Source organism: Coregonus clupeaformis, chromosome 24 (genome assembly GCF_020615455.1).
Source record: "Coregonus clupeaformis isolate EN_2021a chromosome 24, ASM2061545v1, whole genome shotgun sequence".
Lineage (NCBI taxonomy): Eukaryota > Metazoa > Chordata > Actinopteri > Salmoniformes > Salmonidae > Coregonus > Coregonus clupeaformis.
In genome coordinates this window covers 28,401,316-28,419,751 of record NC_059215.1, presented here as the reverse complement: position 1 = coordinate 28,419,751, position 18,436 = coordinate 28,401,316, and the positions used below count along the sequence as shown (strand labels likewise).

At 42.3% G+C, this 18,436-nt stretch overlaps 1 protein-coding gene across 2 annotated transcripts in view; it reads left to right on the top strand.

Annotated features, from left to right (window-relative positions):
• LOC121538364 (plexin A3) overlaps positions 1-18,436 on the top strand; it is a 128,658-nt gene that overhangs the window by 59,139 nt on the left and 51,083 nt on the right. For both annotated transcript variants that reach the window (XM_041846295.1, XM_041846294.1), the window contains exons 4-8: positions 2,158-2,298; positions 6,001-6,101; positions 12,746-12,869; positions 13,176-13,332; positions 14,169-14,268. In XM_041846295.1, the coding sequence (XP_041702229.1) occupies positions 2,158-2,298; positions 6,001-6,101; positions 12,746-12,869; positions 13,176-13,332; positions 14,169-14,268 (623 nt within the window). The remainder of the gene's footprint in view (positions 1-2,157; positions 2,299-6,000; positions 6,102-12,745; positions 12,870-13,175; positions 13,333-14,168; positions 14,269-18,436) is intronic.

Here is an 18,436-nt window from a genome sequence, read left to right as displayed (position 1 = left end):
AATCTGGCGGTTTTGGAGCAGTGGCTTCTTCCTTGCTGAGCAGCCTTTCAGGTTATGTCGATATAGGACTCATTTCACTGTGGATATAGATACTTTTGTACCTGTTTCCTCCAGCATCTTCACAAGGTCCTTTGCTGATGTTCTGGGATTGATTTGCACTTTTTGCTCCAAAGTACGTTAATCTCTAGGAGACAGAACGCATCTCCTTCCTAAGCGGTATGACGGCTGCGTGGTCCCATGGTGTTTATACTTGCGTACTATTGTTGCTCCCAAGGCTTAACCGGACTTGTGGAGGTCTACAATATTTTTTCTTACGTCTTGGCTGATTTCTTTAGATTTTCCCATGATGTCAAGCAAAGAGGCACTGAGTTTGAAGGTAGGCCTTGAAATACATCCAAAGGTACACCTCCAATTGACTCAAATGATGTCAATTAGCCTATCAGAAGCTTCTAAAACCATGATATAATTTTCTGGAATTTTCCAAGCTGTTTAAAGGCACAGTCAACTTAGTGTATGTAAACTTCTGACCCACTGGAATTGTGATACAGTGAATTATAAGTGAAATAATCTGTATGTAAACAATTGTTGGAAAAATTACTTGTGTCATGCACAAAGTAGATGTCCTAACCGACTTGCCAAAACTATAGCTTGTTTACAAGACATTTGTGGAGTGGTTGAAAAACGAGTTTTAATGACTCCAACCTAAGTGTATGTAAACTTCCGACTTCAACTGTAGTTAAAAAAATATATAAAATAAATTCCAACCCACTACATTGAGAGGATGAGTCCATGAAATGGGATTCTGAAACTATTGATCACGACGTCAACTAATTATGAGTAAAATTTTCTTCAGCTTGATCTGAGGGCATTTTGCATCATAACGTTGAAAGCTTGTATGTAAAGTCTTGCGCAACAGCCATGCAAAATGGTTTAACATCTCATATTTGATCATGTGTAATCAGGTATAAGCCCCAGGATCCATTTCCCGAATGATCTTATGCCCCTAGATTTAAAACAAAAAAAAAGAGAGAAGAACTTGCTAGAGGAACATGCTAATTGTTGTGGTAAATGCAGGCATTTGGAAGTTGTGAAAATGAAGAACATGGCAGCAGATAGCTGGGTGTGAGGTGACTGCAGCTGGTATCACTTGAACTGACAAAGCGCAGACAATGAACGTCATATTTCCATCCCTGCTGTCCCACTGCTTTGGGGGGCATGGTCTCAGTCTCCATCTTGGCCAGAAACTTGTGACACCCAATATGGCAGCCTTCGACTAATTGATGCCACCTTGTCAACACTAATTACTAAGACTGCAGCAATGAGGAGGCAGCTAATTAACAGACTAACGATGTTTGTCACTTCAGGCTGACCCAGATATTTAGGAGAAAGCCAAGCTTGTCACACTGACATCTGCTCCACTTTATATGTCCTTAGATTTCTACAGTTCTATTTCATGTTCTTTCAAAATGGATTCCTCTGCATTAATTTGGTTTGTTTACCGTTCCGTTCCTCCCTCTGTCACATTTCCATCAAAATTGATTAGGACAGAAAAGCAAGCTGCCACCTTTTTTCCCTCCTGAATAAAGGATGTGAAAATAGGTGAGCTTTGCAGCTGTAACTGCAGTTGTCAGAGCTCACAGTATTTATTCCTAATCACATCAAAGATTATGTGAATTTGACATTTTTAGAACTCCTTTACCAAGCCCGCTCAGCGTTCTAATTATCAGTGTAAGGAAACAGAGAAGGTGGTAATGATGAAACAGTGGGGGTTGGGTGGGTGTGTGTGTGTTACTGTTTGTGTATAGTAAGCATCATTAAAATTTGATTCATCTTTTTACTGATCTTACATATTGAGACAATTCCTCCTCATCAGCCCCCCTCTCCCATCCATATTCAGAAATCCTCTGAATTTATTTTCTAGGTCAGCGAAAGAGCTGAGGATTTGTTGGAGATTTGTGGAATGTTATTTGGGTCTGATGCAAAGCAAAATTAAAAAATATAAAAAAATATCTGTTTTTAAACCTTGAAAATGTTCCCCACATACAGTTTGGTGTACAAAAAAATCCCCACATTATATTACATCGTCATGACTCATTAAATAGTCATTTGAAAAAATTATGAAATTATTTAGCAATTTGTTGTCTCTTTCTTCCTCAGATTCGAGTGGATGGCATACCTCCCCCATCCCAGAGTGCTTTGCTGTATGAGACCGTTACAGTGGTTGAAGGGAAACCTATTCTGCGTGACATGGTATTCAGCCCTGACTACCAATACATTTACCTGCTGAGTGACAAACAGGTGAGAGAAGCACGCATGCACACCCAAACAGAAACACACACACAACATAAAGAAAGCACTGTCCACCAAAGACGATCCATATTTTTATTTCAGGATGTGAGAAGGGAAAAGTATGAACTCGTCTACAGTAGATCGTTCCAGCATTAACCACCACAGAGTTTAATACAGTGTTGTCTTACTTTCAGAGATTCTCAGACCTTTATGTAATCTCTAACTGATTTACTTCTCGAGAGATTTGCTTTCGTTTCATGGTTCCATTCATAATGCGTGTGAAAACATTTGTTCTGCGCTATGATGACCTATCTTGGCCGTATAAAGATACATTTGTCAAAAGGAATTGAATTAGACCCAGGCACTGTCAAGTCTGCTTTGTTTTAAAACCCAACCGGAATTTCGGTTATGTTGTTTTAGCATCTGTGCGACAGGAAGACAGAATATGAAACACCAGTTCTATGTATTTGAATTCTGCCTCAGCTGGTTCCCTAATAGGAAACCTCGGGGAAGTGTCTCCATGGAGAGGCTTGCAGAATAGCTCTATGCTAAGAGGTCTTATTGTACAGCTGAGGATTGGATAGGAAGGTTAACACACCAAGTTCCTCTGCAGCTGACTAGAAGAGAGCCTCATACATACAGTACACGCAGCTGCACACAATAATGATACTGGTTCCCTGCATAATACATCTTTCAGAGGTTATTTGTTTTGTTCAGAATTTAGCAATTCATTGAAAGAAAGGATGAATTGTTGTCGTTGTACAGTTCTCACAAAGATTTGATCTTTACCCATTCACTTTTTACCGCCAGAATGCATGTCTCAGAAAAAAGAAAGAAAGAGCCCGCCAATGAAAAGACTTGGCAGGCTGTCTTGTGATTTAGAAAAGGTCTGCATAGTCAAAATGAAGAGATATGATTTTGGTGCAGTGTTATATAAATAGATATAGCAGCTCATAGAGCTCTTGTTAAACCTCAGTACTACAGTTTAGTGGGCAGCAAAAAATACAACTTTTCTCTAAACTCCCAGCTAGAATCCAGAGTTGTCGTTGAAGAGTTGTTAGATAGAGACTGATGTTAGAGAGAAGTGGTGCATGATCAAAGGAATAGAGCAGCCCCTCCTGGAGCATGTAGGGTGGAGTGGCCACGAGGAAAGGTATCACAGAGGAGAGGAGGATCCCCTATGGCCAGAATTAACAGATGAATCTGATAGAGGGAGAATGGTACTGCTCTGTGCTGCCTAGCTCATTCACTCAAACAATGGGCTTCCTCATGCATGATGGAGTAAAACCACACTGGTCTGCTCCAGATATTGATATTTCCCATAATGATTAAATGTGAGGCACTCCAATGCTTAAGCGTTTGTCAAATGATTCCCAATTGATTTGTTTTTGTATGCAGGATGTGTATTAAGAGCTGTTTATCTGGAACTGATTAAAGAAATGCATGTAGAGTAGACCTTTTTTCTCATCTTCTCTAAAACCACTCCTGCACTGTGATTTTTGCCTACTGTACAGTACATGCGTCTTCAGAGCCTGCCTCCTGCTTACGTTTTTATGAAATGTGAATGAATTGCGGTAGGTAAATAATTTATAGGCAACACTGACCGGCAGAGCAGGGAGATTTGAATATTTCATTAGAGGCAGGTGCACAGGTTGGCATGAGTGCACCTCAGCCCCATAATGACCCTCTTGTTGTAGGTTATCACAGGGAGGTAAATACAGTGGATCAAAGATGAACTCCACTGAGGATAGCACTCTGCTTTTCACACTGGCCCACTTTAAACACAGATTGATGTGTGGCAATTGATGATGCTATTTTCATGCACTAACTTTAACAGTACTGTGCATATATAATATAACACCATCATACATAAAAAGGATAAAAGATAAGTCCTCAGTGGGCAGCCTGCTTTTATTATCGATTTAAAGCTGCACTATGCAGAAATCGCTCCGCCATTTAATTTCCTAGTTTGCCTAATTTAAGTTTATGTGACAAAACAAGCATGTATAGTGTAGAGAATCATTGTACCATCTAAACCGCTGTGAAATATATTTTCCATAAGCAAAAATATTGTATTTTCAGCTGTTTGTAGCTGGTGTACAAAACTGAAAGTAAAAGACACAAAAAACGAAACTTAAGGACAGGAAGCATAGAAATAGCGCACATAGAACTGATCTACCGCTTCTTAGACTTGCTTTCAATGAGAACGACAGATCTATAACTCACATTTCTTTGTAAATTTGGTCAGGTCGCCCCAAAAAGTTACATATTGCAGCTTTAATAAAATGTTTTATTTTTGTCTCTCAAAGCAACCTCCACTTCAGAGTGGACTTGTTTAATTCCATCATCCCTTTGTGAGCTGTCTGTCTGCAAGGTCCTTGTGGGATGCTGCGAGTCGAGCATAATGTCATAAATGGAGACTTAGGGCAGAGGATTATAAAACGTGTCGGTGGTGTGGTGGTGGTGTGTTTACATGCTGGCGCTTTGCACCATAAATTAGCATGGGACAGGAAGCACAGAGCTTGGCATAACACCTCGCCCACCCACCGCCTGACTCCCTGACACTAGAGGCAGAGAGGCAGGCCTGCGCTCCACAGGGCCTGCCAGGCTTAACGCTTAGCATTAATGCTAGTAGCTCTCTCCACTGCAGCAATACTAGGAACCAGGAGCTCAGCAACTTGAAAGGCAATGCCACATCCCTTTTGGGCAGGATTGTGTTTTTCTCTGTTTCAGAATATATATTTTAAAGACGATCAAAGGAGATTAGGTACCCTCAGCGTAAGCATTTCAGCACTTTAGGAGAGATGAAAGTGGCAGGGAGGTCTTTGTCAAAGTCCTTTCAGGGCACATGAATGACATGCAGAGAACTGCATTGTGCATGCAGTGTATGTGGCATATCACCCAGTGACATCTGGAAATGTAAAAGGATGGTCTCACTTGATGCTAAAGGGAGGGGGATGATCACTAAAATATAATGTATTTATATTTAAATCAATCATTCAAGGCAACCCATTAGACTGTGCATGTTTACAGCATGGGAACAACCGCAAATTACTCTTTCCACTGGCTCTGCACTGTGTCACTCTTAGTTAGCCATGGGTGGTATGTTGAATAAGTCGTCAAGCGTTTAAAGGCTTGAAATGTTTACTAACACTGTTGAACTGACCCACTCTATCACAGCAGAGGCTGGAGGCTTGGCTGGTGTCACAGAACCAAATACAGTGTAGTGTAGTGTAGTGTAGTGTAGTGTAGTGTAGTGTAGTGTAGTGTAGTGTAGTGCTTACAGTTTTTTGGTCTGATGCATCCACATTATCGCTTACACTAAAGAAAGATTTTCAGCATGCGAGACGTCCGTGTTGAAAGCCACAGTTTAATAAATTGATTCAGACCTCGTGTCAGGGAATTGTTTAGTCTGTGAAGCTCGGATGTGCCCCAAAACCCATGAAGATTTGTGAGCGATACATTTTCACTCTTTTTCATTTCATAGCAGAAAATCTTACGTAAACTTAACACTATCATGACAAATTCACGGTTATGGCTTGGATTTAGATTTGTTTGACACTCTCTTCGCATAAAAAGAAAAACGGTATGTGTGAAAAAGCCTGAGTAAGTGAGAAAAGCACAGTGCTAGTGTGCTAGTGTGAGCCTGTGAGAGTGTGTGTGGGTTGAATCAGATGTTAAGCTGAAGCTCTGTTCTGTTCTGTTCTGCAGGTGAGCAGGCTACCTGTGGAGAGCTGTGGCCAGTACACCACCTGCAAGACCTGTCTGGGCTCTGGAGACCCCCACTGTGGATGGTGTGTCCTTCACAACAAGTAAGTGGATCACTTTACATTCTTAGCTTCTCTGTGGGTAGATTAATGTATTGGGAAAACAAAAATAATGGTTGGTTGGTTTGTGTGATCAAGTTGCCACAATTGATACCAACTTTAACATCATTAATTGATTCCAGTACTGCTGCACAGATTTCCAAGGTGACATTTGATACCAATCAAAGTGAGAATAATGGAGGCTCTGTTAAACATCAGGATGGCCAGATGCTGTTGGAAAGTAACAGTCTAGCAGCAATACATCCAGTTTATTATGGACTTTTAATGGCACCACTAAGAGATCCGGGGTTCAGCCCAACTAGTGGGAAGCTGCCTGCTGTCACTCAGTCCACCTGGCCCTCTCTGGTCCGCTCCACACAGGAAGTGACAGGTGACAGCTGCTCCAGATGTGCTCCTTCCTGTTGACCCCTGGGATGACCCCTGGGCAGCAGCTGGTAGGAGCTCAGGAAATGTCTAGATATTGCTGGCCCTCTGCCACTCCTCCCTCACTCCCTCACTTGTCATCAGGCAAATTTTTCCTCCAGTCCCGCTGTAGATGAATTGACTGGGAACGTCATGAGAGAGTGCTGTGTTCAGTTACGGGGAGAAGGGTATGCCTGCAAAAGGATAAGCATGTGTGGCTGCTGCATAGTGCACCCTTTAATTTATTGAGTGTAATGGCCACAATATGGAGGGGGTTTCACTGACATAGACCATGATTAACGGAAAAACGAACTAACACTAAAAAAGCAGAGTGGATATCAATGAAGGGTCCAGAAAATTTAAGCACATGTCTTTTAAATAGCAAGTCATGGGTTTTATCGGAAAGTCCTGAAATTGTTTCATTAAGTTACATTTCTCACAGTAAGGCCTGGTTTCAGCAGTTCAATATTTCTCACTGTGTTGCATATCTAGATAATGTACAGAGGTAGATGAAAATAATTTTTTTCTGAGCCCAAGACCTCAATGACGACCATTGTGGAATTTCAAATAACAAAAACGTTTAATTCAGTCCTTTTATATTTCTCCCTGCCATCCATACCTTAATCAAGATAACAATCTTTAGTTAAAATTTGAATCTCGGACTGATGATGTAATAATTAGCATCGATTTTAACAAACTAGTTTGAAAATGATATTTGTATGCATATTAATGCAGTATCCCCAAAATGTTTTACATGACCTTGTGACAACCACTGCACAGTGCAATTAGTGTGAGATCAAGCAAAGTGATGAATAGATTGAATGGCTAAATTGTGCCTGATTCATACGTCCAACCTGTCTGGTGAAGCGTCATCCCAGAGTGTGACACAATCCTCTTCTATTCCCATCCACTCGTGTTCTGTTCCTTTAGGTGGCTTCAACGTGCTGTCTGTCAGGCTGGCTGTCTACTTGAACCCCAATGATGCTCAAACAGAGAAACAAAGGGAAGTTGATTGGGTCAGATTGAGATGGGTGACAGGCACATTCAGTCTGTGGGACAGCAGACACACTCAGGTCACATGATCGGCGGAGTCCGAGTTGTGTTGTCTCACAGTGTTGGGGCCCTTGAGAAACAGAGAGCAGGGCTTTGTTCATCCTAGCAGGATACAGGCCAGGCCAGGCAACCTTAGACTGCTCATTAATGTGCAGGAGGTAACTCAAATTACTGGGATGACTCGCTTCCATGGACCACAATGGGCATCTTCTATTCAAGCCCAGTCAATGAGCCACGTTTTCAGACAGCACACACTTTACTTGGTGCTCAATTTTAGATTGTCTTACATTTTGGGGATTTCTGACCAGGCTACTAAAACTCATTGTGGTTTCTTCAATATCTTCGATATTACTTTTTCTAGGCCAATGGATGCGGTCACAGGTCCTAAAATGAAACTAATAATATACTGAACTTTATAAAGCAGTCATTTTTTGGTCTTGAGGTTTTTTATTTTGAGTCCTTTGTGGGATATTGCTTTTTTGTTCACGAGGTAGCTACTTCAGCTGTATATTTCAGTGTTTACCACAGATGTATGTAATGGCCCCATTTAACCCTTGCTCTCATTTCACGGATAGAGAGCTTTATTTTGGCACGTCTATGTGACGTAACTCTCAAGACCTCATTTAAGGCACTATCAATTTGAATGCACTGCCTGAAGCTTTTGAAGGTGGTATGATTTATGAGTTTTCATATGAAAACTGTGGTAGGGATTGTCATGTGTTCCTCTGATCTGTAATATAGACATTTATCCAGGCACTTATCGCTTGTCTTGTTACTGTTATGACACATATTTGAGTGATGCTCCGGAAAACAATGCAGTGACATTTTGGGGTTGTTAAATCTTAATTCTTAAACTGTGTTGCCAGAGCTCCCCTTCCCTTGGGAAGATGGGTTGCCATGGGAGATGGCTGTTCAAAAACACCCCCTGCCAAAAACACTCTCGTTTGGGAGACTAGCTTTGACCTGCGTCCCTTTCTTTTACTTGTTGTCTCTGCTTTGTCTGCTATCCCTCCAGGGCTCTTTAGCCTCGAGCCATCATGTTAGTCGAGCCAGGGTAGAGGAGAAAAAAAACAAAATACACCCTGGGAAATGGTCTGTGTCCATGGCAACAACAGGAAACTAGAAGATGGATTTGCAGTGTGATTCAAATCAGGCTTATTTAGTGATTTCTCTGCTACTGTATCTGTTGAGTGCGGCATTGGTTAGGATGTCTCATGTGGCATTTATCTTGTGGAAACTTCCCCTACTCAAGAGACTTCATTAATGTTCTATAAATGATGAAAGCACACCGTGAAATGACAGCACACCATCATATGTCAGTATCTGTTCAGTTATTAATGTAAAGTGCTCACTGAATGGTGAAGGTACCTCTGCGTCGATTTAAATAAGACTGGGATTGTCAGCGTATTATTATAATTAGAGGATCATTCAGAGCAACTACTATTACATGAAAACATCATATGCTTTTAATGTAATATGGAACATCTGCAATGTTTACTGTTTGACGATAGCCTTTCTTTTATCCAACATTTTGCAGAACTGCACATTTTGTCGGATGTCTTTGAGAGAAGGTGTTTCAGATTAACATGGTTGAAGGTTACAGAAAAAAGTACAGTAAAAAAAGCCAGTGATAAGTGACTGTCCTTTCAATATGGTTTCGCCCCCTCAGCAGACATAATTGTCTCTTGTGTCGTCTTTCTCACTAATCAAAGTCAAATAGATAATTAACCCAGACCCTTAGTGGCCGTTACGGCCCCCACCCTCCCCATATCAATTAATGTGCTCAATTGATCCTGTCTCTGTGTCGCAATGCTTCCATTTAACCCCAACACTCCCATTTGAATGATGTAATTACATTATTATTAGATGATTTACATGTGTTATGAAAGGCTTTTTTAAACTCCTCCGTCCAATTAAAATTTGAACATGGTGAAACTTTGCCTTTTAGAGTCAGAATGAACAGAGAGGTCTAATCATAATGTGGTTTGAATGTGGCCTTGGATTCATTTGACTTTGAGGACACTGTGTGAGGGCAGGGTAATAGAATTCGTGAAACCTGAAATTGTGAATTGGGCATGTAGGGAGGGAGCCTATCTGCCAAAATAAATGACCAAATTTGAACTGAATCAGTTACTCCACTTTCCTGGGCTTATTCCTTAAAAAGGGCTGTTCTCAAGTTTAAATTAAGCGATGTGCTCAACGCATGGCTTTCTCTTAGGGTTAATGTGAACACCCAATCTCCCGTTTCTCACCCACGTCCCTCTAGTGCCTCACTACATTCTCCTCTGACGGTTTATAGCCCCATTTCACTTGATCATATATTACAGAGGACTCCTCACCTGCTAATTGAAGATGTGTTGAGTCCATTTTGTCCCCACAAAGAATAGTCACTAATGCACGTCCCTGATCCCCTGGATTATTCATGGCATCATTGCAGAGTTGAGAGAGAGAGAGAGAGAGAGAGAGAGAGAGAGAGAGAGAGAGAGAGAGAGAGAGAGAGAGAGAGAGAGAGAGAGAGAGAGAGAGAGAGAGAGAGAGAGAGAGAGAGAGAGAGAGAGAGAGAGAGAGAGAGAGAGAGAGAGAGAGAGAGAGAGAGAGAGAGAGAGAGAGAGAGAGAGAGAGAGAGAGAGAGAGAGAGAGAGAGAGAGAGAGAGAGAGAGAGAGAGAGAGAGAGAGAGAGAGAGAGAGAAGCTGAAGGGACCTCCACTCCAGGGGGACAACGTTTCACCATAAATCACATATCTGCCATTCCACTAGGAAGAGGGCTGCACTGTAATTGAATTAAATCTCATTCCTGGAAACTGAATGAGAAGAAATGACAAAGCAACAGAAGAATCCCAGTGATATGAATTGTTGTTGGCTGCACCACAGTTCCAGTTACTGTACAGAGAGCAGTCATGTCTGGTGCTAGGCCCTGCATGTTTTATTAAGCCTACCCCCATTCTTTCCCCAGACATATGGCTTTAATTAGAAGTAAACAAATAATTTATGGTGTGTTGCGTCTTGGGTGAAAAACAGCCCTGGATCTGCAGCGGCTTCTTCATTCTTGAAGAAGATGTTCCTCTAAAGCAGGGTTCTTCAATTCCGGTCCTGGAGGGCCGAAACACCTCTGTTTTTCATCCTCTCCTTCTAATCAGGGGCTAATTCAGACCTGGGACACCAGGTGAGTGCAATTAACTACCAGGTAGAAATAAAAAACAGAAGTGTTTCGGCCCTCCAGGACCGGAATTGAAGAACCCTGCTCTAAAGGAAAATAAAATACATTTCCTTCCGGAGACGATCGAGACTGAATTATCACGCGCTTAAATTGAATGCTAACCTTCAAATCAAGTTTGTGCTTCACTGCTTCTGCTTTCTCGCATTCATGAGCCTGTGAAATATAAGTGGGCATGTGACACATTCCAAGTTTTATTGGCGGAACAGAACAGTTTATATTTTCATTCATTTCATTTTTATTTTTCTTTATATTTAATTGTCATCACATTACAATATTTTATTTTATGGTTTCTGGACATGGTGTTCATGGAGATTGTAGTGAGATAGTGTTGTGTGTTGTCATGCTCTGCTCTGTCTGTCCTAATGTGAGATGATCCCTAATCGTCTGCTGTAAAATCCAGTGGCATAGTGGACATGGTAAATAGGACAGTGCTGGTTGGTGAGTAAGCAGGAGTTTTTATTGTAGATAATCCACAGCCACTTTCAGTGCAGCTGTCAAGCTTAAACATGTGAAACTTTTAACTGCACTTACAGTAATGCCACGTCTAACAAATGTGCTGCTGTTATAAATGTTTTAATATCCAGCTGCTCCTTAGAATTTGTAAGGAGAAAAATAGGACATTCACTTCCACAGCGGAAAATAACAGGCTTAAAATAAAACTGCAGCGAGAGAGAGAATGGTGATATGCCGCATAAACCTGATCATATTTTTGTCACAAAAAACATTTGGTAGAATTGTCATTGTTCTGGCTTCAATAGGGATTTATAAAACAATTGGTTCCTATCATCAAGACCAGGTCAATTAGGTCAATTAGCTGTATAAAAGTGTCTGCTATGCAACATTAACCTGACAATGGGGTAATTGGTGACAAAAACATATTTTGAAGTTTATTGCGATGTGGTGCTTGGCTCAGAATATTTCAACATTTGTAATTTTTTGGTGTTTTCATGTATTTTCCTAAATGTGTGTTCATGATTAGAGTAGATTAGATGAGATTTTGATTTAGACACATGCACTGGGTCACAGACGTAGTTGCAGTACAGAGGCTTGCGAAAGTATTCACCCCCCCTGGCATTTTTCCTATTTTGTTGCCTTACAACCTGGAATTAAAATGGATTTTGGGGGGCGTTGTATTATTTGATTTACACAACATGCCTACCACTTTGAAGATGTAACATATTTTTTATTGTGAAACAAGCAAGAAATAAGACAAAAAAACAGGAAACTTGAGCGTGCATAACTATTCACCCCCCCAAAGTCAATACTTTGTAGAGCCACCTTTTGCAGCAATTACAGCTGCAAGTCTCTTGGGGTATGTCTCTATAAACTTGGCACATCTAGCCATTGGGATTTTTGCCCATTCTTCAAGGCAAAACTGCACCAGCTCCTTCAAGTTGGATGGGTTCCGCTGGTGTACAGAAATCTTTAAGTCATACCACAGATTCTCAATTGGATTGTGTATGTCCATTACATGAAATCTAAATTAAAATCCATTTAAATTACAGGTTGTAATGCAACAAAATAGGAAAAACGCCAAGGGGGATGAATACTTTTGCAAGGCACTGTACAGTGAAATACTTAAGCTCCGAGCTCCAACAGTGCAGGTGTGAAGAAAAAGTAGAAATCTGACATGTTTTGTAGGAGCTCGAAGCGAGGCGCCATCCGTTGGCGCCATCTTAGCCCTACCATACACTGGTATAATTTCTGTGCTTCTGCTCATACCTGACCTGCCCACTTAAGCCACCTCAGTCATTTGTTACAACTGAATCTTATTCCAGAAGTTAAGAGTTTGTCCCAGACTCCCAGTGCTCTGTTGGACAATGGAGTGGATGGATTTTTACCCAGTAATATGGCTGCAGGCTGTGTACTGTATTGAGCTGAGTGTCATTTTGGTAGTAGGACAGCATGTAATGTTGTGATCATTATTGACCCCTAACCTCATTGTGTTTCCTCCCAGGTGTTCCAGACAGGAGGCCTGTGAGAAGTGGGCCGAGCCGCAGCATTTTAACACAGAGCTGGATCACTGTGTGGACATTAGTGTCACACCTAACAACATGTCTGTGACCTCTACTTCCACTCAGGTAATTACAGGTTGTAAAAAAAAACACAAAAAAAAAACACTGTTAACACCAGAGAAAAACACGACGCTAGCTAATCACAACATTACCAATATGAAGTTGGCTTATTAAGCTGTCATTAAAGATTTCTGGTATTAGTATAACCTTCACTGGGATGCAAGGATACGCACAGGGATAACTCCACCTGTCACCTAATATGCTTCTCTCCCTCCCTCTCTCACTCCCTCTCTCTCTCCCTCCCACGCCCCTCCCCCTCTCTCTCCCACGCCCCTCCCCCCTCTCTCTCCCTCTCCCCTCTCCTCCCTCCAGCTGACTGTGAAAGTGGTCAACGTGCCCAGCCTGTCAGCCGGGGTGACGTGTGTGTTTGAGGAATTGACAGAGAGCCCAGGGGAGGTGCTGGCCAAGGGGCAGATCCTCTGTATGTCCCCCTCCCTCAAAGATGTCCCCTCCCTCACACAGGGATACGGTAAAGCTTCTATCAGATACCACTATAAATCTATAGTAATAATAATACGAATATATGCCATTTAGCAGATGCTTTTATCCAATGCGACTTACAGTCATGCGTCCATACATTTTACATACGGGTGGTCCCGGGAATCGAACCCACTAACCTGGCATTGCAAGCGCCATGCTCTAGCAACTGAGATACAGAGGACCACGTTCAAAGGTTGTCCATTGAATAATAATGTTTTTATTTTCTGATTATCATATTTATCACTATAACCATACTTTTTTTGTATGATATTATCTATATATTTTCATACACTTCAGTGGGTTGTATCATATCTGCTTGTTGTGCAGACTGCTGTAATGTGTCTGACGTATACAGTGTTTTAGTTTTTCTGAGCCATGTGGACATGGGCCTTAATGTGTTTTCGATTTTTGGTGGGAAAACAACTGAATGCTCTTACTAGATGGACTGATGGGAACCTGAAAAGTGCAGTAGCTCGTGTTTTGTTCCATTAATGGCAATTATTTAAAGTCCACTGGAAATGCTTAGCCAATTATCTTGAAGTCAGGCCTACAGGTATAATTGGACTAGTTGAGATGCAGCCTTTACTTCAAATGAAATAGTACATCTGTTCGTAGGGTTCCTGTTTTGGACCGTAAGTGCACTTCTCTTGGTAATGGAAATGGTAGATAAAAGGCAGGAGCAATCAGACATTTTTATCAAATCTACATTATTGAATTTGCTTAGAAAGAAGATTATTTTCCTGGGGTATGGGACCTCGGATGGACGGATAATTGTTTGGGAGCTTCTAGGCTGTTTGGCTTACTGTGGTTCTTCTGTCATTTCAGGTGACAAGCGAGTGGTCAAGTTCTTCCTGAAGTCCAAGGAGACAGGGCACAAGTTCATCACCACTGACTTCGTCTTCTACAACTGCAGCGTGCTCCAGTCGTAAGTATCTGTCTATTATGATCTTTCATCTCTCTCTCTGAGGAGAGGAAAGACAGAGTAGCTTTCATTGAAGTAACATATTGATTGAGTCAGTCCGTCACTTGAAGTTATTTTATGATTTCTACAGGACTGTGTAGCCACGTCAGGCTGAGAAACTGCCTTGACAAGTAACAGGTGACCTGTTTATTCATTCGTTTATCTCCTTGTCAAGTTGTTTTTATAATGGTGTAAAAAATACTGTAGGTCAGTGGTCACCAACTGGTCGATCGCATTCCTAGTCGATCACCAAACATTTCTGTAGAAAACCAATGATAAAGGCTGTTGGTGGTAGGTACACTTGATTCAGAAGCCCTGTGTACCGGGTAGGCAAAGTGTTCCCATTTTTAGCCATTTCATTTGTCTGAAAAGCCAAACTCCGCCTACCCAGCGGACCAGGAGATATGTGGCTAAATCGAGTGTGCCTACTGCACTGGCCAATTGGATAGCTCAAATCACTGTGCCTAGAAGTTTGATACTAGCCTACGTGAGATTTCATAACTTTTAAAACCATGACCAGAGAGACTGTCAAAGAATACAGCTAAGAGCTGCTATTTTTATCAGTGAGTTCATGTTACATTTTTTATTCAGCACTGTCAACACTTTTTATTCAACACTATTCCAAAACATAAAACACCTTCTCCCTGCTGCCATTTGCGCTGCAGCTGCAATGAATGAGTAGCCCTGCATTCTTATTATTATTAGCAGCTCGTCATGGCGGCAGGTAGCCTGGCGGGTAGGATCATTGGGCTGGTAACCGAAAGGTTGCTGAATCGAATCCCTGAGCTGACAAGGTAAAAAACTGTCCTTCTGCCCCTGAGCAAGGCAGTTAACCCACTGTTCCCTGGGTGCTGTGGATGTTGATTAAGGCAGCCCCCAAACCTGTCTGATTCAGAGGGGTTGGGTTAAATGCGGAAGACACATTTCAGTTGTACAACTGACTAGGTATTTCCCTTTTTTTTATTTTAATATCAAGGAATATTTAACTTTCTCTGGACATAGGAACAACATGAATTTGTGCTTGAGGCAGATGCGGATGCGGTACGCCTCGAGTTTCACCATCAGGTGGACGATGGTGTCCCCTCTCTCTGGTCAGTCTCACCGGAGGAAATTAAGGAGAGAGCAGCTCTCGCCCTCCCTCCGCTGAGACTAATGCCGTGGTCAAAACAACTGGGAACTGGGAACTCGTACATCTCTGACTTCAGTGTGTTCAAGACAACTGGGAACTAGGAAAAAAACAAGATCCGACTGGGAAAAATTGCTTTGAACGGTCATCCAACTCGGAATTCCAAGTCGAAAACTTTGGCATCTTTCTAGAGCCCTGACTTTCCGACCTGAACGTCACTGACGTCAAGGACTTTCAGAAACTCATGTTGGAAAGCAAAAATACAAGGAAGGACACATAAATACAATGACAGAACCAATGAGAACTGGCAATCATGTCGTACACAAAGAGTGATGTGCCACTGCTACGTCCTTTTCCATTTTCCCTGTCCCTGTTATCCATCATACGACCACAGGACACATGACCACATAACGTCCTGGACAGGCTGGCCAGATGCTGCTGGCTAATATGATTTGAGATGGTCCTGGTCTGGAACAGCAGCAGCAGCAGCCTCACACAGGGCAGGGCCAGGCAGGCAGGCGCCCAGACCACAGCTGTGCTGAGGCAGAACAATGGGACTGTGCATCTCTCTTAGGATCAGTCGGAGCCCCTCGCTCAGAGCCTCTCGCTGGCTGCAGCTTCTGTGAAGTGCTGAGCTCCATGCCCCGAGGTCTCGTCTTTCTTCTGCTTCGTTTGTTGAGCAGCATCGTTTGACTGGCATATGTGCGCATTTGCACTTCAGCTGCACCAGACTCTCGGTTAGCACTGGGTCGATGGTGTGGGTGTCAGTGTTATTTTTTTCGACATGGAGGAGTGTACAGAATATTGTGTATATTGCCATTGTTTTTTAATTTACATGATGCCTCACTGTTTAAGATTATAATATAATAAATAATAATAATATAATATGCCATTTAGCAGACGCTTTTATCCAAAGCGACTTACAGTCATGCGTGCATACATATTTTTGTTTTGTTTTTGTGTATGAGTGTTCCCGGGGATCGAACCCACTACCTTGGCGTTACAAGCGCCGTGCTCTACCAGCTGAGCTACAGAGGACCACCATCACGTTAACATAGAAAAAGCGGTGGTCTGGCAAACTCAGTCTTCATCACATCCAAACATGTTTAAAATAATTTGTTTGCGGCTAAGGAAATGCCAAGTCAGAACCCACCACGATTACCTGTGGTGTCACTCAAGGCTCCGTCTTATGCCCCATTCTATTAATCATCTACATGCTCCCCCTTAGTCTCCTAATCAGGAAACGCACCATCCAATTCCACTGCTACGCTGACGACACACAGATCTACATAAAAACAATCCCAGACTCCCTCTCTTTCATAAACACCCTCACCAACAGTCTGGATGACATCAAAGCCTGGATGTCAAACAACCTCCTACAACTCACAATACTAAAACACAAGCAATCCTCATCGGCACTCCCCATCACACCATCACACCAAAACCAATCCCATCACCTTGGTGGCCACTCCATAATAATATACTCCATAATAATATACTCCTGAGTGGCGCAGTGGTCTAAGGCACTGCATTGCAGTGCTAACTGTGCCACTAGAGATCCTGGTTTGAATCCAGGCTCTGTCGCAGCCGGCCGCGACCGGGAGACTCATGGGCGGCGCACAATTGGTCCAGGGTAGGGGAGGGAATGGCCGGCAGGGATGTAGCTCAGTTGATAGAGCATGGCATTTGCAACGCCAGGGTTGTGGGTTCGATTCCCACGGGGGGCCAGTATAAAAAAATAATATATATTCACTAACTGTAAGTCGCTCTGGATAAGAGCGTCTGCTAAATGACTAAAATGTAAAAATAATAATATGCCATTTAGCAGACGCTTTTATCCAAAGCGACTTACAGTCATGTGTGCATACATCTTTACGTATGGGTGGTCCCGGGGATCGAACCCACTACCCTGGCGTTACAAGCGCCATGCTCTACCAATTGAGCTACAGAGGACCACCCATCCAGCCAACTGTCCTCCTCTGTCTCCAACCTTGGAGTGTTACTGGACCCCTCACTTTCTCCGACCCCATAAAATACGTCTGCAAAAAATAATGATTTCACCTGAGAAACATCACCTGGCTCTGTCCTTTTCTCTCCAAACCTGATCTGAAAAAAATTCTAGCCTCTCTGCACTGGCTACCCATCCAGTTCAGAATCAACTTCAAAATCCTCCTGTTAGTCTTCAAAAATGACTCTGGTCCCCAAAACCTCAGTGAACTTCTCAGCCCTAAACAGTCTTCACGTTCACTCCGGTCAAATGATCAAAGACTCCGTGCAAAGACACACCTAAAAACAATGTGTGACCGAGCATTCTGTTGTCTCAGCCCCCGACTCTGGAACATTTACATTTACATTTTAGTCATTTAGCAGACACTCTTATCCAGAGCGACTTACAGGAGCAATTAGGATTAAGTGCCTTGCTCAAGGGCACATCGACAGATTTTTCACCTAGTCGGCTCGGGGATTAGAACCAGCGACCTTTCGGTTACTGGCACAACGCTCTTAACCACTAAGCTACCTGCCGGCCCCACGAGCTCCCCCCCACCCTCCGCATGGAACAAGCTCCCCCCCACCCTCCGCATGCCCCAGACCACCACTGCCTTTAAGTTTGAGATTCAAACTGACCTTCGCTTAATGTGATCTCTGTTGGGGGGTCTGTTGTTGGTCTTATACGTTAGTTTCGAGTTCTATTGTTTTGTCCTTGTTGCCTCCTTTACTTTTTTTGTGTGTCTTCTATAGTACTAGACCGCTAGCTATCTTTTAATTTCTCGCTTAATGTTTTTTAGCCCTTTTATTTGTAGAGCCCTTTTAATGTTTATTTTAATGGTTGCTCTCAATGTAAAGAGCTTTGTGATTTATGTCTGTAAAAGAAAAGCGCTCTACTTATTATTATTATTATTATTATTATTATTAAATGAATGCGTTTTTATGTCAGAGAATAAAATTGCCTTGTCGGCTGGCAGAATGCATACACAACGATCAATTCTCTAGTGTAAGGAAGCAGGG